We start from the raw sequence: 27,824 nt of genomic DNA, 5'->3' as shown, positions 1-27,824 counted from the left end.
AGAAACAAACAAAAACAAACACACAAAAAAAAAAAAACAAGAAAAAAGAAAAAATATATAGGCTGACCAACGCACTCTACCCAGGTTGACTGAGTGAGACTCCGTCTTAAAAAAAAAGAAAAGAAGAAAAAATAGGATTGCAGTGGTTAGGAATTAGTGCAGTGAGTTCTGGGAACTGGGAGAAAAGTGGTCCATTTGGGACTTGCTGAGAGTTAGGAACCCAAGACGGGGTAGGAAAAGTAAAATTAAATAGACAGAAGGATTTTGTAGCTACCTGGAGTCAATGAAAGTGTTAGAGCAGGAAACTGACAGTTTTGTTAGCTTAGGCTCTCCTGTCTTTTTCGTTCATTTGTTTGACATCTTTAGGACAAGATGTTAAAAATCTTGTGTTATTCAGCTCTATTATTTATGAATTAGAGCCATAGAAATGGAGGTTAGCCACTGAGCAGGAGTCAAATTAAAGTTTATTCTATATTGTAAAAGTAATATTGTCATTATAGAAAGACTAATTGAAAAATATAAAGAAGAGGCTTGGCGACGATACCACAGTGGGTAGGGCACCGGCCACATGCACCAAGGCTGGCGGGTTTGAACCTGGTCTGGGCCTGCTAAACAACAATGACAACTGCAACAAAAAATAGCTGGGTGTTGTGGTGGGCGCCTGTAGTCCCAGCTACTCAGGAAACAGAGGCAAGAGAATTGCTTAAGCCCAAGAGTTTCAGGTTGCTGTGAGCTGTGACACCAAGGCACTCTACTAAGGGCGACATAGTGAGACTCTGTCTCAAAAAGAAAAAAAGGAAGAAGAAGAAGGAGGAGGAGAAGGAGGAGGAGAAAAGAAAAATAAGGGGAAAGAAGGAGGAGGAGGTGGAGAAGAAAATGAAATCAACCATGATTCCATCTCTTCCTTATTTTGGGAACAACCTTCTGGGACTTGAAGAGACATCTAGAACACAGCCAGACATTCTGAAGCGGGAAGTGGAAGCTGAAGTAGAGCTTTGTGTTCACGCCTCAATTCTCCCTCTTGAGGTGGATAGAGTACTCTTAACCTTTCCCAATTAACTCCAGTGCCATATCCTTTGAGAAGGCTTCTCCAACTCTTGGAAGAAATAGCTACTGAAGGAAGGCAACTTCTCTCCTCTGTTAGGTGATCAGAGGAGCTTCAGAGAGGTGGGGTCTGACCTAGAACTCACCTTATAGTGGAGGTAGGATTTCCTTGAGATGAGAAAAGGAGATAAGGATCTGGTATTGTTAGACTGCATTCAGGGACACCTGGTAATCTAGCCCTGTTGAAGAACAGGCTGGGAAGGTATGTGCTGGGGCCAGTGAAGTTCTCTAAACCAAGGGAAAAAGTTTAATAGGGAGCAAGTTTAATGATTGTGTTTCTGATTAAGGCAGCCAAACAGATTTCAGACTATGTGGTGTTGCTTGGAGAAGCAACTCAGAAGTCCTCACCCTCTAGGCACAGTTATTGCTGTTTCTTAGATTATTTGTGCCTGTTACCTTCTTTAGGACATTCTCTGTCTTATGGCACCCAGCACAGGGCCTGGAACATCGTAGGTGCTAGTGACTACTATTTGAATAAACAGATGTCTTTTTAGTAGATCTCGTTAACTTATTTTTCCAAAGAAGCTTCTAAATTAGCCTTTCCAGCAAGCCCCTAGAAACAAGTTACTAATGTCCAGATCTCAACCATTCTCTTGCCCAGAATAAGTTAACTTTGGAGTGGACAAAGCTGGGATTCAAGATGCTCTTCAACAGAATCTTTCCTTTGGGGAAGGCCTTGGGGTTACTTCCCGCCAACCCTTCCTTGCCACCTAGCCCCACCCGCGCATCCCCGGGCGTGGCCCAGCGCGGCGCCTTTAAGAAGGGGGCGGAGCACAAGTGGAAAGACAAAGCCCCTGGCCGCGCGCGCTGCCCCTCCCCCCTCCGGCGTACCACCCGGACAGTGGTGCCCGGATGTCGGTGTTGCTGTCGGTGACAGATGGCGCAGTGTCTGTACAAGTGAGGATGCCTCTCTGGCCTGACCCCCTTGAGTTCTTAGTCTTTCGGCCCTTCGCTGTCTCCCACTTTTAATTCCGCCGCTGAAGGCCCTCACGCCTGTCACTGGCGCTTACATAATGTGACCTTTCACCTCTTCAGACTGCCCTCTAGTGCGCTGCAACCCAACTACGCGGCAGGGGCAGGGTGGGTGGGATCCAGGTACAGAGCGGCAGCTCCTGTGAGCCAATAGACTGCGAGCGCTGACCAGCTCTCCGCCTATTGGTGCATTCGCCACCGGCGCTACGGGGGAGCAAGTTAGTCTGTGTGCTGGCCGGGCGGGGGGGAGGAGGGGAATCTCCCGCCATTTTTCAATAATTTCCTCCGGTGTAGCTGAGGAGGAGTCGTGACTGCCGGCCGCTGGGACCTATAAGCGAAGATTGGCCTGAGACTGCTGGGACGCGCTGCAGTGTGGCGTAGGAGCTCTGTGCTTTTGCTTTCCGCTCCATGGCTCTCGCGCGGCCACGCCAGCAGTGAAGGAGCCGGAGTTCGCGCCGCCTTCTCACCCCTCCCCTCCCCCACTCCACCCCCGGGAGCCGGGCGCTCGCACCCGGCCCCGGGGCCTAGTGTTGCGCTGCAAGCCGGCCGAACAGCCGCGCGCCCCCCGCCGCCGCGTTTCCCGTCGCTGCTGACGCGATGGCGCCGCTCCTGGGCCGCAAGCCCTTCCCGCTGGTGAAAGCGCTTCCAGGAGAGGAGCCGCTCTTCACCATCCCACACACTCAGGAGGCCTTCCGCACTCGGGAGTATCCTTTTCCAGCCGCGCCGGGCGAGGGCCAGATTGGGGCGGGTGGGATGGGCCGGGGGTTTGCTGGCCTGCGTTGGGTCGGCCCCGGCGCCCGCTCCTCGGGCAGCTGTCAGCGCACCCAGCCGCCGGCTGGCCTGGATGCAGAACCCGAGTCCGCGCCCGCGGTTCCTGGTGTCGGGCGTGGGCCGGCCGGGGAGGAAGATCTGCCGGCTCGGGTCGCCCCCGGAGCCCCGCACTTTGTCCCCAGGCCTCCCTGACGGGGAGCGCACCTCCCCCCTCCCAGTTGGCTTTAGGCCCTGAGTACCGGGGGGGAGGGAGGGAGAGCGGAGTTTCCTTTGCTATCCCCCCTTTTTGAAAAAACAAGGAAATTTAAATTATGCCTTAAACTTTAGTTTTTTAAATTATACCCGCGACGCCTCGTGATCAGGCAGGTATAAGTCCCGATTGCGTCTTAGCCGGATCTCTGCGGGGGCGCTTGTATTCTAGGGAAGACTTTTAGGCTGGGGATGAACTGACAGGACCGTGAGGCACAAAACCGAGAATTAACAGACTTAAAGGGTGCAGGAAAAAAACAAAAAACCTTGCCTTAGTTGGGCATACGTAGGTTTGAGATTTTGAACATTTAGGAGATTGTTTTTAAGTAAAATTTAGAAAAATCACAAGACATACTGAAAAATTTTATGTTGTATTTTGGGAACATAAGCTTGATGTTTTGAGTAGGAAGCATCCTCTCTTATGGTCATTTAAAAAGATGTCTTGCATAGTGCATAAAGCATAATCTTTTAGTTAAAAGTTGTACAAGTTTTATTTACTTTAGTTACGATGCCAGATGAATCCTTTTGACGTTTTTAAAAATGTAGATTTCTGAATCAAGCTTTCTTTGGTATAGAGAACCTTGTAAGAGTGAAAGCTAATGTACTATTTTGTCAGCTTTTCTGCTTGCTTGCTTCTGTATAGGAGGAAGTATCTGTGTGAGCTATTTCATTCCTTCTTTGATCTTTGCTTCAATACAGTGAGTGCTTCGTAGGATAATATCAATCTGGTGTGAGTGCAGTTTGTGAATGTTGGGTGTTTATACCCAAAAGGACCTGAAAGATGAGTCCCTGGTGTAGAAAGGCTCTCCAAGAAATATACATACAACATCTTGGAGATGAAGTGGATTCTGAAGGTGATGGGGTCCTCCTGCTTGGTTTGCCAAGTAGGCCTAGAGTTCAGGTTGACTTGTTTAAATTCGAATGATGAGAGTAGGGAGTAGAATGCTGTCCTCTTCCTACTTCATCTCTGTAAGTAAATCAAGAGAAAAAGGTAGAATACTACTACTTCATTTTTAATTAATTTAAATAATAGTCTACCCTGTGTCAGTTTGTGGTATAAGGTAAGGTGTATGTGGGCAGCGCCTGTGGCTCAGTGAGTAGGGCGCCTGCCCCATATGCCGAGGGTGGCGGGTTCAAACCCAGCCCAGGCCAAACTGCAACAACAACAACAACAAAAAAGATAAGGTGTATGTAAGGCTAGACTCAGTAGCTCACATCTGTAATTCCAGCACTTTGGGAGGCTGAGGTGGGAAAATTGTTTGAGGCTGTGATCTGCCACTGTGCTTCAGTCTGGTTGGTAGAGCAAGACCCTGTTCTCTGGAAAAAAAAAAAGATAAAGTGCTTTTAAGTGGGGTTGGTAATCTGGTTCTTTCCTTGTCCTTTTAAGACTTTTGGAATGCTTTGGAGAAGGTTTTTAGCTCTTCTAAAAACAGCATTATTCTAAAGTTACCATACTTTTTAAAAGTAACATTCCAAAACATTAGTGGAGTAGAATCTTACTTGTGGGAATCTGTCATATCCTTTTCAAGTGTCATTAATTTTTTTAGCTGTTAATAGTTGTTCATACACTATCAGGTGTTAATTAATTTTTTAAGTTTGGTTTTAGTGGAGTATGAGAAACATCTCTTAGAGAAAAGGCAAGTTCCAAGTCTGTAGGATCTATTGAGCTATGTAAAAAATGGCTATAGATAGTGAATTTAGGACTGTGAAACAGGCTTTTTCATATCATTTAGTGAAATCATTGAAATATATATGAAGAATTTCTCATAATTATGACAGATGAAAACTGAAACCTCAAACTTTTCAAGTGATAATGTTTTTTTTTTTGTAGAGACAGAGTCTCACTGTACCGCCCTCGGGTAGAGTGCCGTGGCGTCACACGGCTCACAGCAACCTCTTAACTCTTGGGCTTACGCGATTCTCTTGCCTCAGCCTCCCGAGCAGCTGGGACTACAGGCGCCCGCCACAACGCCCGGCTATTTTTTGGTTGCAGTTTGGCCGGGGCTGGGTTTGAACCCGCCACCCTCGGCATATGGGGCTGGCGCCCTACTCACTGAGCCACAGGCGCTGCCCAAGTGATATGTTTTTAATAAACATTCTTCATTTTTTATTTCCTATGCTGTTACTTAGTACCCTTTTAACAGAGGAGTTCCTAAATTGTGTTATATATGAGGGGAAAATTGTTCCCTTGGGAATTTCTACAAGTGGAAACACTTTAAGGATGGTTTTTAAACAATTGTATGGTTGGCAGATTGGCATATTTCTTTATTAGGCTATTAGTGGTTTCATAGTGGAGAATAAGTATGTGGTTGGGTAACAGCTGCATTTGAAGTATTCTCAGTTCTCAATTTATATTTACAATTATGTTTTTATTAGGATTTGATACTTTAATTTTCTCAATACCTACCTTTTGGGCACCTGTAGCACAGTGGTTAGAGCGCCAGCCATGTACACTGAGGGTGGCAGGTTCGAACCCACCCTGGGCCAGCTAAACAACAATGACAACTGCAACGAAAAGAATAGCCAGGTGTTGTGGTGGGTACCTGTAGTCCCAGCTACTTGGGAGGCTGACGCAAGAGAATCCCTTAACCTGAGAGTTTGAGGTTGCTTTGAGCTGTGATGCCACTGCACTCTACCAAGGGTGGCAAAGTAAGACTGTCTCAAAAAAATAAAACAAAACAAAAAACCCCCCTACCTTTTGACTGCATATGTATGTTAGCAAGTGTGTGTGTGATATTTTACTTACTTTACGCTGTGGATTGGTATGTTCTTTTTTTTTTTTTTTTGTAGAGACAGAGTGTCACTTTATGGCCCTCGGTAGAGTGCCGTGGCCTCACACAGCTCACAGCAACCTCCAACTCCTGGGCTTAAGCGATTCTCTTGGCTCAGCCTCCCAAGTAGCTGGAACTACAGGTGCCCGCCACAAGGCCCGGCTATTTTTTGGTTGCAGTTTGGCGGGGGCCAGGCTTGAACCCGCCACCCTCGGTATATGGGGCCGGCGCCCTACCGACTGAGCCACAGGCGCCACCCGGATTGGTATGTTCTTGAAGGCGTATTGTAAATCTTCATAAAACTTACAGTGGAAGTTGTGACTAATGCTTATATTTAGTGACTGGGTGTTTTATATTCACTGTATTATTTGTCCTGTAACTTTGAATGTATGGTACATTACTTCCTAGGGTAGTATCACGGGCAAGATTGTAGATTTTAGTTGAAAAACATCAACTTTATCGGAATAAATTCCTTTTTTTTTTTTTGAGACAGGGTCTCACTATTAGCTAGCCAGGTAACAAACTCCAGGGCTTAAGCAATAAGCAGTCTTCCTGCCTCAGCCTCCCTAGTAGCTAGGACTACAAGTGTATCCCACCGAACCTGGCTAATTTTTTAATTTTTTATAAAGATCAAGGTTTCAGTATTGCCTACGCTGGTCTAGAATTCCTGACCTCAAGTGATCCTCCTGCCTTGGCTCTCAAAGTGCTAGGATTGCAGGCATAAGCCACCATGCCCAACCCAGATTCTTGATGCAAATTGACAATAGGATAATACACTAAGTCAAGAAGGATTTTAAGCAGGAACTGCAGTTAGAAGCAGCCTGCTGTAGATTAATATTTTTGCTGTGTTGCTTCAGCTTTCCTAGTTTCTAAACTTTGCCAACAACCAGTTGATGACCTTTGTAGCATCTTTATATGGGAATTTCTTTTCTTTTTCTTAAGGCAGAATCTCTTTCGCCCTGGATAGAGTGCTGTGATGTTGTCATAGCTCACAGCAACCTCTAACTCCAGGGCTCAAGTGATCGTCTTGCCTCAGCCTCCCAAGTAGCTGGGACTATAGGCACCTGCTACAACACCTGACTAGTTTTTCTATTTTTAGTAGAGACGAGGTCTCACTTTTGATCAGGCTAGTCTTGAACTCCTGAGCTCAAGCAATCCCACCCGCCTCTACCTCCCAGAGTGGTAGGATTACAGGCCTGAGCCATAGCACCCAACTTGACAATTTCTCTTTCTTGAGACAAGATCTTGCTGTATTGCCAATGGTGGTCTCAAACTCTCAGTCCCAACTGAACCTGCTGCCTTAGCCTCCCAAAGTGCTGGAATTACAGATGTGAGCCACTGTGCCCAGCTGAGAATTTATATATGGTATAACGATGACAGAGTACAATTCATAAATTAGTCTGACTCTAGACCAGAGTGACTAGAGCATGGTTTCTTTGTTTTTTAGAAAATACTGTCTCTTGGGGTGGCGCCTGTGGCTCAGTGAGTAGGGCGCCAGCCCCATATGCCGAGGGTGGCGGGTTCAAACCCAGCCCCAGCCAAACTGCAACAACAACAACAAAAATAGCCGGGCGTTGTGGTGGGCGCCTGTAGTCCCAGCTGCTCGGGAGGCTGAGGCAAGAGAATCACGTAAGCCCAAGAGTTAGAGGTTGCTGTGAGCCGTGTGATGCCATGGCACTCTACCCGAGGGCGGTACAGTGAGACTCTGTCTCTACAAAAAAAAAAAAAATACTGTTTCTCTGTATTCCCCAGGCTGAGGAGTAGTGGCTATTCATAGGCACAGTCGTAGCGCTCTGGAGCCTCAAACTCTTGGGCTCAAGAGATTCTCCTGCCTGAGCTGCCTACAGACTTGAGGCCCTGTGCCTGGTTTGGAGCATGCTTTAAGAGTTTGAGTAGGTAGCTCTAGATGAAGTTGTTGCAAAATAGGATTGATTTTTATTGTGTAGTAGGAATACTTGAACTGATGTTGATTTTTTTTGTGTGTGTGTGTAATTTAATTTCTTTAACAAATTATGCCAGATTAGAGAAAGTTGTTATTAATTTCATGACAGTCTGATCCAAAGAGAAAATAGAGTAAAAAAGCAAATCTTGAGTTGGTTCTATATGTCATCTTCTCACTTAAAACTCTTAGGGTTACAGTGTGCTTTTTTTCCATCTTTGTGTTTTTCTGGGCCACTTCCTTTCAGGCTATCAAGTACTTTGTTAAAAGAAACAATCTTTATAAAGCTAAGGAGAACAAAGCAGCAGCATATTGTGATAAAGAGGTAGCTCTTGAACTCAAAAAAGTAGCTAAAGAGGTAGTCTAGGATTTGAAAATATCATTTATAGCTTATACAACCTTTGGAGAATTGCTTTGACATTTTGTCTGCAATTATATGTGCAGTAGTTGCTGGAACATAAAAACTTCAACTGGCATTTGCTCTGAGTGGTTATTTGAGAGTGAGTGAGTGACTTATTTTGGTAACCTAAAATCTGAAGTAGGATTTAGAGGCAGCTGACTCAATACCCTCTAATGGTTCCCCCCCCCCTTTTCATTTTTTTCTTGCTTTCTCTTTTTTTTTTTTTTTTGACAGAGTCTCACTCTGTCCTTGGTAGAGTGCTGCGGCATCACAGCTCACAGCAACCTCAAACTCTTGGGCTTAAGCAGTTCTCTTGCTCAGCCTCCCAAGTAACTGGAGCTATAGGTGCCCGCCACAATGCCCGGCTATTTTTTGTTACAGTTGTCATTGTTATTTAGCTGGTCTGGGCTGATTTCAAACCTGCTGGCCTCGGTGTATGTGGCTCGTGCTGTAGCCACTGTGCTATGGGTGTTGAGCCTTTCTTGCTTTCTCTTAATGTAAGTCAAATTAGTAACCAGAATGGTTACATAAAGTTAAAAATACCCATTATCGAGTGATGTAGGAATTTTAGTTATAGATTTTTGAAATCATTCTAATTTGATTAGTCATTTAAAAATTTTGAGTTAATACTGTCAGGGCATTTGTTCTGAGATGTAACAACACTGTTCAATAAAAATGTGATGTAAGCCATATGCAATTTAAAATTTTCTAGTAGCCTTATTTTTCAGAAAGGAAAACCAAGTAGAGAAAAGGAAAAACATCTTTTTCTTATTCTAAGACCCAGGCTCAAGGCTCCTGTGTATGATTCACCTTTTTAGTGGCAAAGAGAATCCTGGAAAAAAAAACATAATGACTATTTAAGCCACCTCTTGGAAGTGACATATATCACATCTGTTCACATCTATTGGTCAAAGCAAGTCACATGGCCAAGCCCAACATCCCTGAGGTACGGTTGTACATTCCCTTTCACAAACATTGAAAGCAGGCCACAATGCGTTGAGTGGAGATGTAAAATCTCTTTATGGGCCACAACAGTGGCTCATGCCTATAATCATAGCACTTTGGGAGGCTGAGGCAGGAGGATCCCCTGAGCTTAGGAGTTGGAGACCAGCCTGAGCCAGAGCAAGACCTTCCTCTCTACTGAAAATAGAAAAAATTAGCTGGACATTGTGGCAGGCACCTGTAGTCTGAGGCAGGAGGATCACTTGAACCCAGGTGTTTGAGGTTGCTGTGAACTAGGCTGACGCCACTGTGTTCCAGTTTCTCAAGAAAAATTTTTTTCTTTATGGAGAGGAGGTGAATAGTTGGAAACAGTAATAGAGAATGTTTTCTGGGAAGAATTTTTTAAAGTTGAGATTTAAAGTATGGTTACAGTTTAGTTAGATGAAGAGGACTATGTGAGAGGGTGTGATTAGTTTGAAGGACCTTTTTGCAGTTTTTGGCCGAGGCCGGGTTTGAACCCACCACCTCCAGCATATGGGACTGGTGTCCTACTCCTTTGAGCCACAGGTACTGCCCCTGAGTTTGAAGGACCTTAACTTTTAAAAGTGAAGTGGGGATGGGCTTGCCCAATGGTGAGAGATACAGAAAAAGGCTGCATTGCGAAGGTGCTTGTGACATACATAAGCTAAGGAGTTTATACTTGGCCTTACATTGAGTGGAAGCTATTGAAAATCTGAATACGATAAAAGTAGTCTTTTAGGTCAGGAAGATTTGCTGTGGCTGCAGTGATAGAATGCTAGGTGTTGAGACCAGGGGAGACTAGACATTCATGTGGCCATTGAAATAAACTAGGGATTGGCTTGGTGCCTGTAGCACAGTGGTTCCGAGGCGGGCCACATGTGCCAAGGCTGGCGGGTTCGAATGCAGCCTGGGCCAACTAAGCAACAATGACAACTACAACAACAACAAAAAATAGCCAGGCATTGTGGCGGGTGCCTGTAGTCCCAGCTGCCTAAGAGTTGGAGGTTGCTGTGAGCTGTGATAGGACAGCACGCTACCAAAGGCGACATAGTGAGACTGTCTCAAAATAAATAATCTAGGGATTTTAGGCAATAGATAATGGTGGTCTGAATAAATTCACTAGCTTTTAAGGTGGAGAGACAAATAAGGTAGATTTGACAATCACCAACTGTCGTGATTGGGGAGGAGTCAAGGATTGGTTTTCACTTGGATTATACTTCTCTGAAATAGAGAACTCTGGAAGAGGAACCAGTATTTGTTTCTTTTTGTTTTGTTTGTGAGTTGGGAGAAGGGAAGTCTTCAGTTTAGACACTTAAAACAGAGTCCCTGTGTATGTCCAGATGGAGATGTCCATAGTGCTATTGATTATATGGATCTGGAATTTAGAGAGAGGAGACTGAGCTTATGAGTTATTAGCCTACAGATAGTATAAAACTTGAAGTTATGGGAATGGGTAAGGTGACACAGCAGGAAGGAGTATGCTATATAAATGGCAGTGACTTCCTTTTTTTTTTTTAAAGAGATGGGAGGGTGGGGTAACAGGGTATGTCACTATTTTGCTGGTGGTGAATCCTGCTACCTCAATGTCTAGAGCAGCTGGGACTGCACGAGCGTACCACCAAACTCTGATTTGAGATACTAGTGACTTTCAGAGGAAAGATGTGTTTCGGGGTAAAAGGGATACTTACTGTTTGAAAGCCTATAATAAAAAATGGTTATTTAAATATAATTGTTTGAAAAAAACCCCCCCACCTTAAAATTCTTTTTTTTTTTTTTTTTTTCTAGAGACAGAGTCTCACTGTACCGCCCTCGGGTAGAGTGCCGTGGCGTCACACGGCTCACAGCAACCTCTAACTCTTGGGCTTACGCGATTCTCTTGCCTCAGCCTCCAGAGCAGCTGGGACTACAGGCGCCCGCCACAACGCCCCGCTATTTTTTTGTTGTAGTTTGGCCGGGGCTGGGTTTGAACCCGCCACCCTCGGCATATGGGGCCGGCGCCCTGCTCACTGAGCCACAGGCGCCGCCCAAATTCTTTTTTTATAAATCACAGAAAATAAACCTGAACAAAATCTTGGATGGCATAGTGGTTTTCAATTCTGTGGTGGCCTGAGGATTGCTTCCCTATGGGAACATATTTATCAGCATATAACACCCAGATGTACAGTGAGTGATGGTACTTTTGCTATTGGCTAAAACTATTTTGGATTACCTATGAATTTGTCCCTATTGTTTGCCTTTCACTGTTCATAACCCTGGAAAACAGAGGATCTCCATATATTGAAACGAGCTGGGCATAGTGGCAATCTCCTGTAGTCTCCACTACTTGGGAGGCTTAGATGGAGGATCACTTGAGATACCATAGGAAGACCTTGTCTCTAAAAAAAGAAAAAAATAACTTGTTTTTCTTATTTCTTATAATTTTGTCTGTCTTATGCAATGAAACTTTAGTGAATTGAGGAAATCCCATTTGTGCTAAAATATTATATTATTTGTAAAACATGTTATTATAGAGGGAGCTATTTATTTTATTGTATATATATTTTTTACTCTTGTCTCCGTGGGTAGGAGTGCAGTGGTAATCATAGCTCACAGTAACCTCAAACTCTTAGACTTGAGCAATCTTTCTTCCTCAGCCTCCTAAGTAGCTGGGTCTATTGGTGTGCACCACAGCCTGGTAGTTTTTCTATTTGTAGTATAGACAAGGTCTAGTTCTTGCTCAGGCTGGTCTTGAACTCCTGAGCTCAAACAGTTCACCTGCCTGGGCCTCTCTGAGTCCTAGGATTACAGATGTGAGCCACCACACCCAGCCATAGAGGGAGCTGTTTAAATACTTAACCACTATAAAATATGTTACTTGGAGGCTAGGCACTGTGGCTTCCTCATACCTGTAATCCTTGTACTTTGAGAGGCCCAGGTGGGAAACTTGCTTGAGGCCCTGAGTTCGAGACAGACCTGAACAACATAGCCAGACTCTGTTTCTACAAAAAACAGAAAAATTAGTGGTGTTTGCTGGCCTGTGCCTGTAGTTCCAGCTACTCTGGAGGCTGAGGCAGGAGGATTACTTAAACCCAGGAGTTTGAGGTTGCAAGTGAGCTATCATTACATACTATGGCCTAGGCAAAGTGTAGTAAGACCCTGTCTCAAAAAGAAATACGTTTCTTGAAAAATACAAGGATTAGTAGCTAATTCCCTAGTTGTAATGTCAGTTTATTGTCTTGTATAGCATCTGTTGCTATGCATAGAAGTAAATTAGTTCCGGGCAGCGCCTGTGGCTCAAAGGGGTAGGGCGCCGGCCACATATGCCAGAGGTGGTGGGTTCTAAACCCAGCTCTGGCCAAAAACTGCAAAAAAAAAAAAAGAAGTAAATTAGTTCCTTGCCATCTGAATTTGAAAGTGGGTGACTGATAGTGAATTCCAGTTGGCTGGTGTGGAAAGTTGCCAGTATATATACCACCAACTTATATGATGTCCTTTCCCTCCCATTTCCCTCAAGATTGTTGAAGCAATAACTGATAAGAGATCTTGTGAATATAGTATTATTGGAGGCAGCATAGAGACTGGATAAATACCACATCAAAAGTATTTCTAGGAATACTTTTAGGTATCTTATGGAATTTATTTATTTATTTATTTTGTAGTTTTTGGCCGGGGCTGGGTTTGAACCTGCCACCTCCGGCATATGAGACCGGCACCCTACTCCTTGAGCCACAGGCGCCACCATTATGGAATTTATTTTATTTTAAAGTTGCTGACATGAGTTTTAACAAAATTTCACTTACCTTAATTCTTACTCTTTTTGGCTTGCGTTTTTGCCTCTTATGAATTTTTAGCCTTGTGTAGTCTTATAAAATGAAACTAGGGAATTGAAGAAATCCTATTTGTACTAAAATACTATTATTTGTAAAACACGACAAATCATTCTAATCAGACTTTAGTTTTAGTCACCTTGTTTTGGATTTGTCACTTGAAAACTTTTATTTCATTTCTATCTTCTTAGGTTGTACATTTTAGAAAGGATACTATAGTTTCTTTTTTCTTTACATGCATGTGTAAGTATTTTGTGGGTGTGGATTAGTTGTCTCTGTTGCTTGCATCTTTTCCTGAGCTATTGCCAACAGAGAGTATGAAGCCCGCTTGGAAAGGTACAGTGAGCGCATTTGGACATGCAAGAGTACTGGAAGCAGTCAGCTAACTCACAAGGAGGCCTGGGAAGAAGAACAGGAAGTTGCTGAACTGTAAGTAATTGATGCATTGGCCTCTTGCTCCATCTTTACATTGTTAGGAAAGAAAGGAATATTAACCCTAAAGTGTTGTTTGTATTTAAATTTATGGAGTACAGATTGAAATACATTAAATTTGTGTATTGTTCTGGTGTCTTGCCACTAGTAAGTGTGTGAAATAGATATTTTGTTATGTGTGTACTTATTTTAGTTATTTACTGGGCCTTTGCATGTTCTTGCTCCATACTTTTACTTTGTAAATACTCTGGAAATGTGGTTCCAAGCATAGGTATTGCTATGATCTGGGAGTGATATGGAGGCAGCAAATGAACAGCCTTTTTAAATTTTATTTTAATTTTATTTATTTATTTGAGACAAAGTCTCACTATGTCGCCCTCAGTAGAGTGCTGTGGCATCACATCTCACAGCAACCTCAAACTCTTGGGCTGAAGCAATTCTCTTGCCTCAGCCTCCCAAGTAGCTGGGACTACAGGTGCCCACCATAACACCTGGCTATTTTTTGTTGTAGTTGTCGTCGTTTAGCTGGCTCGGGCTGGGTTCAGACTCGCCAGCCTCAGTGCGTGTGGCTGGCACCATAACTACTGTGCTACAAGCGCTGAGCCATTAATTTTTATTTTTTAATAAACTGCTGACCTCAAGTGATCCTCACCTTAGCCTACCAAAGTGCTGGGATTACAGGCATGAGCTACTACATCTGGCTGGACGTTTTCTTTATTTTGTGGTTATTTGTAATTATAAGATGGGCTGGATGCAGTGCCTCATGAGTGTAATTCCAGCACTTTGGGAGGCTAAAGCAGGAGGATCGCTTGAGGTCAAGGAGTTTAAGACCAGCTTCAGAGAGAGAGAGAGAGATAGAGATAGATATTGTAGAGACCGAGTCTCACTGGCTATTTTTTGTTGCAATTTGGCTGGGCTAGGTTTGAACCTGCCACCCTTGGTATATGAGGCTGGTGCCCTACTCACTGAGCCACAGGCGCCACCCAATTATTTTTTACAGCAGCTGTCAAAAATACATAGTTTTATCTAAGTGGGGAGGTTGAATAAATACACAGTTTTGTCTAGGTGGGGAGGTTGAATTGGGTCTTAAAACATCCCGTGTTCAAAGTGCCTGGTTATCTGGATATTATCAAAGAAAACACTCAGAATTTGGGCAATAGGTGCATGCAAAACATTAAGTAGAAACTGGAGATGATAAAACAGTACCCTTGGGAGTTTGGACTACACACTTTTTCTGTGGATTTTCACATTGATTTATCTTAATAGCAGATAAGCAGGGGGAGCATAAAATTTAGCAGTCTAATACTGTTCTGGTCTTTTGCTGATGTATCAGAGCACTGAGTTCATTTGAAACCAGGGTTCTAGTAATGGCTTCATCAGTGACTAATAATTGGTTGAGTATGTTAACCTTGTACCTCTTTCTATGCTTGGGTCTCTTGTATTTCATGTTGAGATAGTGTTGTTTATATGTATGTGCTTTGTGTAATGTACTAGATCAGGGATAGGCCACAAATTTCTGTGAAGGACCCGTTTGTAAATGTTTTTGGGTTTGTAGGCCACATGAGTTCTGACTTAACTACTCAGCTCTGCAGTTGAATTGTTAAAACAGCTAATAGGTAACTATGTAAAGGAATGAGAGCAGCTATGTTCTAATAGAACTTCATTTACAGAAACTGGTAGTAGGCTGGATTTGGCCTATTGGCTGTCGTTTACCCCTAGAGTAGCCTATAAACTTCTTGTGGGCAGGATTCATATTTGACTTATTCTTGAATTGGTTACAGTGTCTATCACAATCCTCTGCATTATATAAATACTTAATACTCTTTGCAAGTAGTGATAACACTACTTTTTCTACACATGTTTTTGAGGCAAAAATATGTGTGTTGAAATTCTTTGCAAATAGGAGATACCAGGATGTGAAGAGTAGTAAGGAGGAGGTTGATAATTGTTGCATGTAATATGATAATGTACTTGACAAACCCAAATCAAGTGAAAAACTTAGGGACAAATAAGAGAATTAAGTTTCAAAACGAAAAATGCATTACTTCCTTATACACAGAGTTAAAATGCAGTGGGGATTCAGAGGATCATAAAAATGTAAACGACACTAACCTGAAGGTCTCATGGAAAACTTCATGGTACTTCATGAAGAAATGTTGTTAGAAGCTTGAAGGATAGTTTGTGCCAAATGGTAGAAGGCAAGATGAGGCATTCGTATTTAATTCAGGGACTAGGAGGTCAGTGATAATATTTGAACAAGGGAGGCATATGATTGATGTTGGGCTTTGAAAGGATTAATTTGGAAGTAGTGTGTAAGATGAGTTAGGGAGGAAGCAGGTGAGATGTCTGAAAGGATGAGATGGATTCTGTAATCCTTCCTGAAAACAGGGTTCTTTGGCCATAGCTTTGAAAAGCTACTAACCTTTTTTTTAGAAAATCATAATGTATATGAACATTTAAAGTTTTTCAAAAAACCTGCAGTAGAGAAACTTTTTAGCTTGATTTAATCTAGTGGGTTTCAAATTTATTTGATCTTAGAATCTATTACATCAGCCTGGCACAGTGGCTCTTGCCTGTAATCCTAGCACTCTGGGAGACTGAGGTGGGTGGATCGCCTGAGCTCAGCAGTTTGAGGCTCGCCTGAGCAAGAAAGAGACCCTATCTCTACTAAAAGAAAAACTGGTTGGTATTATGACTGGTGCTTGTAGTTCCAGCTAGTTGGGAGGCTTAGGCAAGAGGATTACTTGAGCCTTAGAGTTTGAGGTTTTTGTGAGCTATGATGCCACGGCGCTCTCTTCCCAGGGCAACAGAGTGAGACTCTGTCTCCAAAAAGTGAGTAGGGTGCTGGCCCCATATACCAAGGGTAGTGGGTTCAAACCTGGCCCCGGCCAAACTGCAACAAAAAATTAGCTGGGTGTTGTGCTGGGCAACTGTAGTCCCAGCTACTCAGGAGGTTGAGGAAAGAGAATCGTGTAAGAGAGCTGGAGGTTGCTGTGAGCCATGTTATGTCATGGCACTCTAGCGAGGGAAGTAATGTGAGACTCTGTCTCTACAAAAAAAAAAAAAAAAAAAAAAATGCAGGGGCAGAGCCTGTGGCTCAACAGAGTAGGGTGCTGGCCCCATATGCTGAAGGTGGTGGGTTCAAACCCAGCCGTGGCCAAAAACTGCGCAAAAAAAAAAAAAAAATCCATTACATCAGATGAAAGTTCTGCAATACGTAGTTGGGAAATGTTTGATTTGATTTGATAGGTAATAGAATATAGGGGGTAGTGGGAGGTGTTATTGAAAAAAACTGAGGCTTTGATATTTTTATCTAAAGTACAAATCTTTTTTTCTGATTATAAACGTAGTATACACTTATAAAAATATAAATGACACGTAGTAAAAGAATGTGGACATCATTATCTACTTCACGCCCCAGAAATAACCATAGACAATGGAATGTTAAACCTGAGTGACTGTGTAGGAGGCTTAATAAAAAGTCAACTTGGGGCTGGGCGCCTGTGGCTCAAGCGGCTAAGGTGCCAGCCACATACACCTGAGTTGGCGAGTTCAAATCCAGCCTGGGCCGGCCAACAGCAATGACGGCTGCAACCGAAAAATAGCTGGGCGTTGTGGTGGGTGCATGTCGTCCCAGCTACTTGGGAGGCAGAGACAGGAGACTCGCTCGAGCCCAGAAATTGGAGATTGCTGTGAGCTGTGATAGCACAGCACTCTACCCAGGGCGCCAGCTTGAGCTCTGTTTCAAAAAAAAAAAAAAAGTCAACTTGGGAGCCAGGAAAGGCCTCATGGAATTAAGGAGTCTGAGAAGCGGGGAGGGCAGTTGGAAGAGGACTGAGGTAACAAACAGCCTTAACCAGGGTAGGAAGACTAGAGGGTTATGTGTCTATAGTCCCAGCTATTTAGGATTACTCAAGCCCAGGAGTTTAAGGTTGTAGTGAGCTATCAATATACTGAGTTGCTTGAGTTCTAGCAATAGAGTCAGACTGTTTCCAAAAAAAGAAGAGAGAAATAGAAAAGAAAGAAGTGTTTGAATTGATCTGAATTAAATTCTAGGTAGGCTTTTCTGTGTTTTTTTTTTGCTAACTAATAACATATTTGTTTAGTTTGAAGGAAGAGTTCCCTGCCTGGTATGAGAAACTGGTTCTGGAAATGGTTCACCACAACACAGCCTCCTTAGAGAAGTTAGTAGATACTGCTTGGTTGGAGATCATGACCAAGTATGCTGTTGGAGAAGAGTGTGACTTTGAGGTATGTGCCTTTTTGTTTTTTTCTGTTATTTGACTTACTGTTGTCAAGAATTGGCGCTTTCAATGTAGATTATAGAACACATTTCTGTTGTGTGTAAAGTTGTGTTATATTTGAAGTCTGCTTTACTTATTATTGAGGAATCAAATTTTAGAACCAAATGTTTAATAATGTGACAGTTACTATATTCTGTACCAGTATGCCTTTGCTTTCTCTTCTGATCCCTTTTTCATAATTCTGTTTTTGGCCTTTTTTTGGCTTTGTAATTTTTTTCTTACTTTGTTTAAAAGACCTCAGGAGCTACCAGTGTTCATGTGAGACAGGAGTTAGCAGAATAAGCATATGATGCATTTATTTTTTTCTGTACAAAACCATTTTATTGCCATAAAAATCTCCCACTACCTCTTTAAGCATATGATGTGTTCTTAAAACAGCAAAATGGAAAGTTTTTTTTTTTTGAGGCAGTCTCACTCTTATTAACCTAGCTAGAGTGCCAGGCTAGCTCCCAGTAATGTCAAACTTCTGAGTTCAAGTGATCCTCCTATCTCAACCTCCTAATTAGCTGTGACTATAGGCATTACTACTATGCCCAGATGATTTTTCTATTTTTTTTTTTTTTTTTTTTTTTGTAGAGACAGAGTCTCACTTTACTGCCCTTGGTAGAGTGCCGTGGCGTCACACGGCTCACAGCAACCTCCAGCTCTTGGGCTTATGTGATTCTCTTGCCTCAGCCTCCCGAGCAGCTGGGACCACAGGCGCCCGCCACAACGCCCAGCTATTTTTTTTTGTTGCAGTTCGGCCGGGGCTGGGTTTGAACCCACTACCCTCGGTATATGGGGCCGGCGCCCTACTCACTGAGCCACAGGTGCCGCCCTGATTTTTCTATTTTTAGTAGAGATGGGATCTCACTCTTGCTGAGGCTGGTCTTTTTTTTTTTTTTTTAAGAGACAGAGTCTCACTTTATTGCCCTTGGTAGAGTGCTGTGACGTCACAGCTTATAGCAACGTCCAGCTCCTGGGCTTAGGCGATTCTCTTGCCTCAGCCTCCTGAGTAGCAGAGACTACAGGTGCCTGCCACCACCTGGCTATTTGTGTTACAGTTTGGCTGGGGCTGGGTTTGAACTCACCACCCTCGGTTTATAGGGCGGGCTCCCTACCCACTGAGCACAGGCGCCGCCCTGAGGCTGGTCTTGAACTCTGGAGCTCAAGTGATCTTCCCACTTTGCCCTCCGAGAGTGCTAGGATTATAGGCATGAACCACCATGCTCAGCTGAAAGTTTTCATCCCAAGATTATTACATGCACTGAGACATGAGAGCTTATCTTGATGAGAATTTGCTAGGACAATGGATAAGACAGAGAGGTGTGGTTGAGTTTCTCCCATGTTCTCCTGACTTAACACCCCTTGACTTCTATTCATGGGGGAGCTTAAAGGATATAGTATACTGTAGGAAACGGGCTAGACTGGCAGTACTTAAATTGAAACATGTGCACAGTGATACAAGTGAATACTTTGGTCAACATTACTCCAGTAGTTCACCATAATCAAAAGTGTCTAGACTCTGATCGTAACCACTTTTGAGCACCTCTTTTAATTGCAGAAGTCAAACATGATCTGTATTCATCTTTCGTTACCAGTATATATTGAGTATTATAATTTTAATAGTTTTTTTCCTTTCTTAAAATGTGTATATATTATTTTGGCACCCTCTATATATTAATAATGGAGAGATTTTGCCATTTCTAAATTCCAAGGAAGCAAGGGTAGAGGGTATATAGAGAAGGGCTTTAATAGTGAGGTGTGCCATCTTGCCAGAGCATTTAGGAGAATTAACAACCCAATGACACTTTTCTCTGATTCAGATTTCATCTGATTTTTTGCTAATGCTTCCCATGGACGGAACTAACCAGAATCTAGAGGTTAAGGGAACATTTTGGCGCAGAACATAGAGGTCAGCCTATTTAAGCATAGGGCAAGGTAGAGAAGAATGGAAATAGATTTGAAAGTAGCAAAAGGAAAATATTCTGCACACATCTACAAGATGGAAGAAGAAAAGTTTAAGGAAAGGTAAGATATATTAGGGAGGTACATGTGTCCATAAATACATGAAGAGGTGTTTAAACTCATTAGCAATCTAGGAAATCAAAGTCATGGGGAGATAATCGATACACATCAGATTAATAAAAGTCACTGCTAAGTTTGATAAGAAAAGTGGAACTGCTTATTTGCTACTAATAGTGTAATTAGTACAGCTCTTTTAGTAAACACTTGGCATTGTTGCAGACTATTGAGTTTTGCACATAACTTTTGAATAAGAATTTTATTTTTAAGTATTTACTTTCTCTCTCTCTCTCTTTTTTTTTTTTTTTAAATTAAGACAATGTCTTGCTCTGTTGCCCAGGCTAGAATACAGTGGTGTCTTCATAGCTTATTATAGGCTCCAATTCCTGGGCTCAAGTGATTCTCCTGCCTCAGCCTCCCAAGTAGCTGGAATTGTAGCGTGTGCTACCTAGCTCAGCTAATTTTTCTACTTTTTGTAGACATGGGTGTTGCTCTTGCTCAGGCTGGCCTTGAACTCCTGGCCTCAAGCATTCCATGTGCTTTGGCTTCTTAAAGTTCCTAGCATTAGGAATAACAGGTTAATTTTTCCCCAGATTTATGGAAGAATATTCATAGTAGTAGTGTCCATAGTAGCCAAAGAGGAAATAACCTAAGTATTCATTAGCATTTGAATGGGTAAGTAAATTTTTTTTTTTTAGACGGAGTCTCACTTTGTCACCCTCGGTAGAGTGCTGTGGCTGCAGAGCTCACACACAGCAACCTCAAACTCTTGGGCTCAAGCGATCCTCTTGCCTCAGCCTCCCAAATAGCTGGGACTATAGGCGCCTGCCACAATGCCCGACTGTTTTTAGAGATCGGGTCTAGATCTTGCTTAGGCTGGTCTTGAACCTGTAAGGCAGTCCTCCCACCTCGGCCTCCCAGAGTGCTAGGATTATAGGCATGATGAGCCATCTTGCCCAGCCTGTAAGTAAATTGTTGAGGCTTAGAATACTCTATAGCAGAAAAAAAGGATAAACTTGAAAGAAGTCACAGAAGCAGGTAGTGTGATTCCATCTATAGAAAGCTTATAACAAGCAAAAGCAAAACTAGGTAACCCAGAATGCAGGTTAGGTCTGTGAGGGGAGAGGGCAAGCTCACTTTGGGACTTCTGAAGTACTGTTAACATTTAGCACGTTAGCCTGCATGGCAGTACACAGGTGTGTATTTTATTCTTTCAAATGTTTGCATGCTCTTATGTGTGATAAAAAGTGTAAAATAGTGTATGTGGTGGACATTGGAAGGTTGCCATAAACATGGCCTCATGTGCCATATTCAGTTTTTTATCCTAGATATTTATTGATGACCCTCTATGCAGAAAACATATTTTGAGTGCTGGACAAATAGTGGTGACAAGAATTCACAGTTGTACTGAGAATTTTACAGTAGCGACAAGAACCACTTAACCTTTATACCGAGATACCTTTAGGCATGTTCATTTCTGAGCACTCTGCAAAGGGTTAATGAACGTTTAAACCCACTCCCCAGGTAGAGATTTAATGAATGTTTATGACCTTTAGGAGGTAGGGAAAGAGTAACAGGTAGGTTTGGTACATATTGGTAGTGGAGAGAACATAGCATTTAGCTGAATGTGGAGGGTAAGCATAAAGAGGTTTTGAGAATGATTATAATATGTAGTACGTTCAAATCCACAGAGATTTGAATGGCCAGCCTAAAACTTTAAGTCAGTATAAGATCAGTCCATTAGGTGTTTTTGAGACAGAATCTTTTCTTTTTTTTTTTTTTTTAGAGACAGAGTCTCACTCTATTGCCCACAGTAGAGTGTTGTGGCGTCACCGCTCACAACAACCTCTAGCTCTTGGGCTTAGGCAATTTTCTTGCCTCAGCCTCCCAAGTAGCTGGGACTACAGGCACCCACCACAATGCCCGGTTATGAGACAGAGTCTTGCTCTCTTGTCAGCCTAGTGCCATGGAGTCAGCCTAGCTCACAGCAACCTCAAAGCCCCAGGCTCAAGCCATCCTTTTGCCTCAGCCTCCTGAGAAGCTAGGCTATAGATGAGCAGCTAGGGTATAAGACTTCTGCCATAACGCCCATTTAGTTTTTCTTTAGTAGAGATGGGGTCTCACTCTTGCTCAGGCTGGTTTCGAACTCCTGAGAACTCTTGAGACCATCTGCCTTCGTCTCCCAGAGTGCTGGGGTTGCAGGCGTGAGCCACTGCACCCAGCCTTATTAGGTGTTAAAGTGAAAAAAAATCATAGAACTTACAAATCAGAAGACATGGCTTCCAGGTCAGCATTGTTGCTTTTTAGCTGTGAAACTATTGGCAAGATGCAAGCTTTAGCTTTTCAGAATTGAGGAGTTTGGATACAAGATAGAGAATTTATAAATGATTTAAAAATAAGTTTATTGAAGTATAATTGACATATTGTAAACCATCTGTACTTAAAATGGTCAGTTAATGACCAAATGAGGTGGTTTGTGCCTGTAATCGCAGCATTTTGGGTGGCTAAGTTAGGTCAGGAGTTTGAGACCACCCTTAGCAACAAAGCAAAAAATGTTTAAAATTAGCCAGCTACTTGGGAAGCTGAAGCAAGAAGATGGCTTGAGCACATGATGTTGGGGTTGCAGTGAGTTATCAGGCTACTTTCTAGCGTAGGAGTTAAGAATGAGACCTTGTCTCAAAAAAACACATGTATACTTTGAAAAATTTTGATATATACCCACCTGAAACTCTTACTATAATCAAGGTAATGAGCACACTCTTTAACACCCAAAAGTGTACTGATGGTCTTTTGTAATCTCTCCCTCTTACCCCTTTTTTCTCTCCTACCACTGATCTGTTTTCTGTCTCTATGGGTTAGTTTTCAGTTTCTAGTTTTGTATAAATGGAATCATTGTGTATTCTTTTTTGGTCTGGCTTTAATTCAGCATAGTTATTTTATTATGTATCCCTGTTGTTGGCTTGGCGCCTGTAGCTCAGTGGCTAGGGCACTGCTACATACACCGGGGCTGGTGGGTTTGAACCTGGCCTGGGCCTGCTAAAAACAACAATGACAACTACAATAAAAAAAAAAAAACTGGGGGGCGGTGCCTGTGGCTCAAAGGAGTAGGGCACCGACCCCATATGCTGGAGGTGGCAGGTTCAAACCCAGCCCCGGCCAAAAACTGCAAAAATAAAGAAAGAAAGAAAGAACAAAAAACAAAAAACTGGGCATTGTGGCGGGCGCCTGTAGTCCCAGCTACTTGGGAGGCTGAGGGAAGATAATCACTTAAACCCAAGAGTTTGAGGTTGCTGTGAGCTGTGATGTCACAGAACTCTACTGGGGGCAACAAAGTGAGACTCTGTCTCAAAAAGAAAAAGGTATCCCTGTTGTTGCCATGTAACAAATATCATTCCTTCTCGTCTGATAGAAAAAGTAGAAAGTCAGCAAGAATATAGAAGACTTCAAATAAGCCTGCCAACCAGTTTGATCTGATTGTCATTATAATACATTTCTCCTAATAGCAGAATGCATATTCCTTTCAAGTGTATTTTTACCAAGTGGAAACCATCCGATAGGTAATTAGTTCTTTTTTTCTTTTTTGAGACAGAGTTTCACTCTGCCACCCCAGGTTAGAGTGCTGTGGTGTCAGCCTAGCTCACTGCAACCTCAAACTCCTAAGTTCAAATGATCCTCTTACCTCAGCCTCCTGTGTGTGTAGCTGGGGGTCCAGGCCTACACCACCATGCTCTGGCTAATTTTTCTATTTTTGGTAGAGATGGGGTATCGATCTTGCTCAGGCTGGTTTTGAACTTCTGAGTTAAAGGGATCATCTTACCTTTGCCTCTGAGAGTTCTGGGATTATGGGCATTTGCCACTGTGCCCAGCCTAGGCCATCAGTTTCATCAATACATTTTAAAGGATTCAAGTCTGGCTTAGGCACAGTGGCTCACGCCTGTAATCCTAGCACTCTGCGAGGCCAAGGCAGGTAGATTGCTTGAGTTTAGGAGTTTGAGACTAGCCTGAGCAAAAGGAAGACCCCATCTCTACTAAAAATAGAAAAACTGAGCCAAGAGGATCACTTGAGCCCAAGAGTTGGAGGTTGTTTTGAGCTATGACACCATAGCACTCGACCTAGGGCCACAGCTTGAGACTCGGTCTCAAAAAAAATAAAAATAACAATAATAAATAAAAGGTTCAAGTCACCCAAAGTGTATATCCTGGCCAAAATAGAATTAAGTTAGAAATTCATAGCAGATATCTGGAAGTCTGCAAATAATTGGACCCTAAGTCGTGCCTCTTTAACTTGCTTATGGATTAAAGAAGAAATCAAAAGGAAAATTAGAACATACAGTGTTTTGAACTGAATGAAACTGGAAGCACAGTATAGTATTAGAATTTCCAGGATGCTGCTGATAGCAGGGCTTACAAGAAATGCATAATAATAAATAACTATATTAGAAAAAAAAAAAAAAAGATTGAAATCATTGACCGTCGCAGCTATCTTAAGAAGTGAGAAAAAATGGGCGGCGCCTGTGGCTCAGCGGGTAGGGCGCCGGCCCCACATGCCGAGGGTGGTGGGTTCAAACCCGGCCCCGGCCAAACTGCAACAAAAAAATAGCCGGGCGTTGTGGCGGGCGCCTGTAATCCCAGCTACTTGGGAGGCTGAGGCAAGAGAATCGCCTAAGCCTAGGAGTTGGAGGTTGCTGTGAGCTGTGTGACGCCATGGCACTCTACCAAGGGTGATAAAGCGAGACTCTGTCTCTACAAAAAAAACAAAAAACAAAACAAAACAAAACAAAAAAATTCATAGGGCGGCACCTGTGGCTCAGCGGGTAGGGTGCCGGTCCCATATGCCGGAGGTGGCGGGTTCAAACCCAGCCCCAGCCAAAAAAAAAAAAAAAGAGTAAACAAACAGACTTTTGGGCGGCGCCTGTGGCTCAGTGAGTAGGGCGCCGGCCCCATATGCCGAAGGTGGCGGGTTCAAACCCAGCCCCGGCCAAACTGCAACAACAACAAAAAAAAAAAAAAAGTGAGAAAAAGAAGAGCAAGTTAAATTCAGAGTAAACAGAAGAAAGGAAGTGATAAAGATCACAGTAAAAACACAGTAGAAAACAGGAAAACATCATGCAAAATCAGTGAAATCGAAAGCTGGTAATTGACAAGATCAGTAAAATCGATATGCCTCATCCAGACTCTTAAGAAAAAAGTAGACGGGGATGAGGGAGCCCAGCTCCGAAGTGGAAGGACTGGAGGGGGACCCGGACATCCTCGGGGTCGCTACGCGACGCAGTGGCAGCGGCCGCGTGGAGGCGGAGGCAGAGGCCAGGCAGGGAGCCGAACGGTTGATGTTAGTCTCCAGCAGGCCAGGATATGTGAAAGCACTCTGTAAAATGGAAAACTCTATGCAAAGTCCACAGGCACGAGAACTTAAAGAGCAAGAGTAAGTGAAAGGAAAATTAGGGCAAGGAAACAGATAAAAGAAATCACTCATGAGGAAGAATCAGCAGAAAACTCCAGGCAACATGAAGAACCAGTCCAGAACAACCCCGCCAAGGGACCATGAGGTAGCTACTGCACAGGATTCCACCTATACAGAAATGTTAGGAATGACAGAAAGGGAATTTAGAATACTCATGTTGAAAACAATGAAAGAAATGATGGAAACAATGAAGGAAACTGCTAATAAAGTGGAAATTAACCAAAAGGAAATTCAAAAACAGAATCAAATAAGAGGTGAACGATATGAAGAATATAAAAAGGATATAGCAGAGCTGAAGGAACTGAAACAGTCAATCAGGGAACTTAAAGATGCAATGGAAAGTATCAGCAACAGGTTAGACCATGCAGAAGAAAGAATTTCCGAGGTAGAAGACAAAAGTTTTTGAGATAACTCAGATAGTAAAAGAGGCAGAAAAGAAGAGAGAGAAAGCAGAACGTTCACTGTCAGAATTATGGGACTTTAGGAAGCGTTCCAACATACGAGTTATAGGAATTCCAGAAGGGGAAGAAGAATGCCCCAGAGGAATGGAAGCCATACTAGAGAATATTATAAAAGAAAATTTCCCAAATTTCACCAAAGATTCTGACACACTGCTTTCAGAGGGCTATCGGACCCCAGGTCGCCTCAACTCTAACCGAGCTTCTCCAAGACACATTGTGATGAACCTGTCCAAAGTCAAGACAAAAGAAAAGATTCTGCAAGCTGCCAGGAGTAAGCGCCAGTTGACCTACAGGGGCAGATCCATCAGAGTGACCGCAGACTTCTCTAATGAAACTTTCCAAGCAAGAAGACAATGGTCATCTACCTTTAATCTACTTAAACAGAACAATTTCCAGCCCAGAATTCTGTACCCTGCTAAGCTAAGCTTAAAAATTGACGGAGAAATCAAATCATTTACGGATATACACACATTGAGGAAATTCGCCACAACAAGACCAGCTCTACAGGAAATACTTCAACCTGTTCTGCACACTGACCACCACAATGGATCAGCAGCAAAGTAAGAACTCAGAAATGAAAGGACAGAACCTAACCGCCACACTGATGCAAAAGATAAAACTAAGCAATGGACTCTCACCAAATAAGACAAATAGAATACTACCACACTTATCAATTATCTCCATAAATGTTAATGGCTTGAATTCCCCACTGAAGAGACATAGATTGGTTGACTGGATTAAAAAACACAAGCCATCCATCTGCTGTCTGCAAGAAACACACATGGCTTCAAAAGACAAATTAAACCTCCGAGTCAAGGGTTGGAAGACAATTTTTCAGGCAAATGGAATTCAGAAGAAAAGAGGAGTTGCAATCTTATTTTCAGATACATGTGGATTTAAAGCAACTAAAGTCAAAAAAGACAAAGATGGTCACTTTATATTGGTCAAGGGAAAAATACAACAAGAAGACATCTCAATTCTAAATATCTATGCACCGAATTTAAATGCTCCCAGTTTCTTGAAACAGACCTTACTCAGTCTGAGCAATATGATATCTGATAATACCATAATAACAGGGGACCTTAACACTCCTTTTACAGAGCTGGACGGATCCTCTAAAAAGAAATTAAACAAGGATGTAAGAGATTTAAATGAGACCCTAGAACAACTGTGCTTGATAGACGCATATAGAACACTCCATCCCAAAGATAAAGAATATACATTCTTCTCATCGCCCCATGGAACATTCTCCAAAATTGATCATATCCTGGGACACAAAACAAATATCAACAGAATCAAAAGAATTGAAATTTTACCTTGTATCTTCTCAGACCATAAGGCACTAAAGGTGGAACTCAACTCTAACAAAAATGGTCGACCCCACCCAAAGGCATGGAAATTAAATAATCTTCTGTTGAATAACAGATGGGTGCAGGAAGAAATGAAACAGGAAATCATTAACTTCCTTGAGCATAACAACAATGAAGACACAAGCTACCAAAACCTGTGGGATACTGCAAAAGCAGTTTTGAGAGGAAAATTCATCGCTTTAGATGCCTATATTCGAAAAACAGAAAGAGAGCACATCAACAATCTCACAAGAGATCTTATGGAATTGGAAAAAGAACAATCTAAGCCTAAACTCAGTAGAAGAAAAGAAATATCCAAAATCAAATCAGAGATCAATGAAATTGAAAACAAAAGAATCATTCAGAAAATTAATGAAACAAGGAGTTGGTTTTTTGAAAAAATAAATAAAATAGATAAGCCATTGGCCAGACTAACAAGGAATAGAAAAGTAAAATCTCTAGTAACCTCAATCAGAAATGATAAAGGGGAAATAACAACTGATCCCACAGAGATACAAGAGATCATCTCTGAATACTACCAGAAACACTATGCCCAGAAATTTGACAATGTGAAAGAAATGGATCAATATTTGGAATCACACCCTCTCCCTAGCCTCAGCCAGGAAGAAATAGAGCTCCTGAACAGACCAATTTCAAGCCCTAAGATCAAAGAAACAATAAAAAATCTTCCAACCAATAAATGCCCTGGTCCAGATGGCTTCACTCCAGAATTCTATCAAACCTTCAAGGAAGAGCTTATTCCTGTACTGCAGAAACTATTCCAAAAAATTGAGGAAGAAGGAATCTTCCCCAACACATTCTATGAAGCAAACATCAC

General features: G+C 42.6%; 1 protein-coding gene across 1 annotated transcript in view; it reads left to right on the top strand.

Annotated features, from left to right (window-relative positions):
• The first annotated feature begins 2,297 nt into the window (after positions 1–2,297).
• Positions 2,298–27,824, top strand: part of BAZ1B (bromodomain adjacent to zinc finger domain 1B) — an 88,966-nt gene continuing 63,439 nt past the window's right edge. The window contains exons 1-3 of the mRNA XM_053556192.1: positions 2,298–2,780; positions 13,288–13,404; positions 17,514–17,658. Coding sequence (XP_053412167.1) covers positions 2,674–2,780; positions 13,288–13,404; positions 17,514–17,658 — 369 coding nt within the window. The 5' untranslated portion in view covers positions 2,298–2,673. The remainder of the gene's footprint in view (positions 2,781–13,287; positions 13,405–17,513; positions 17,659–27,824) is intronic.

This window comes from Nycticebus coucang, chromosome 12 (genome assembly GCF_027406575.1).
Source record: "Nycticebus coucang isolate mNycCou1 chromosome 12, mNycCou1.pri, whole genome shotgun sequence".
Taxonomy (NCBI): domain Eukaryota; kingdom Metazoa; phylum Chordata; class Mammalia; order Primates; family Lorisidae; genus Nycticebus; species Nycticebus coucang.
Note: the sequence above shows the minus strand (reverse complement) of the source record. Positions and strands in the feature narration are given on the sequence as shown.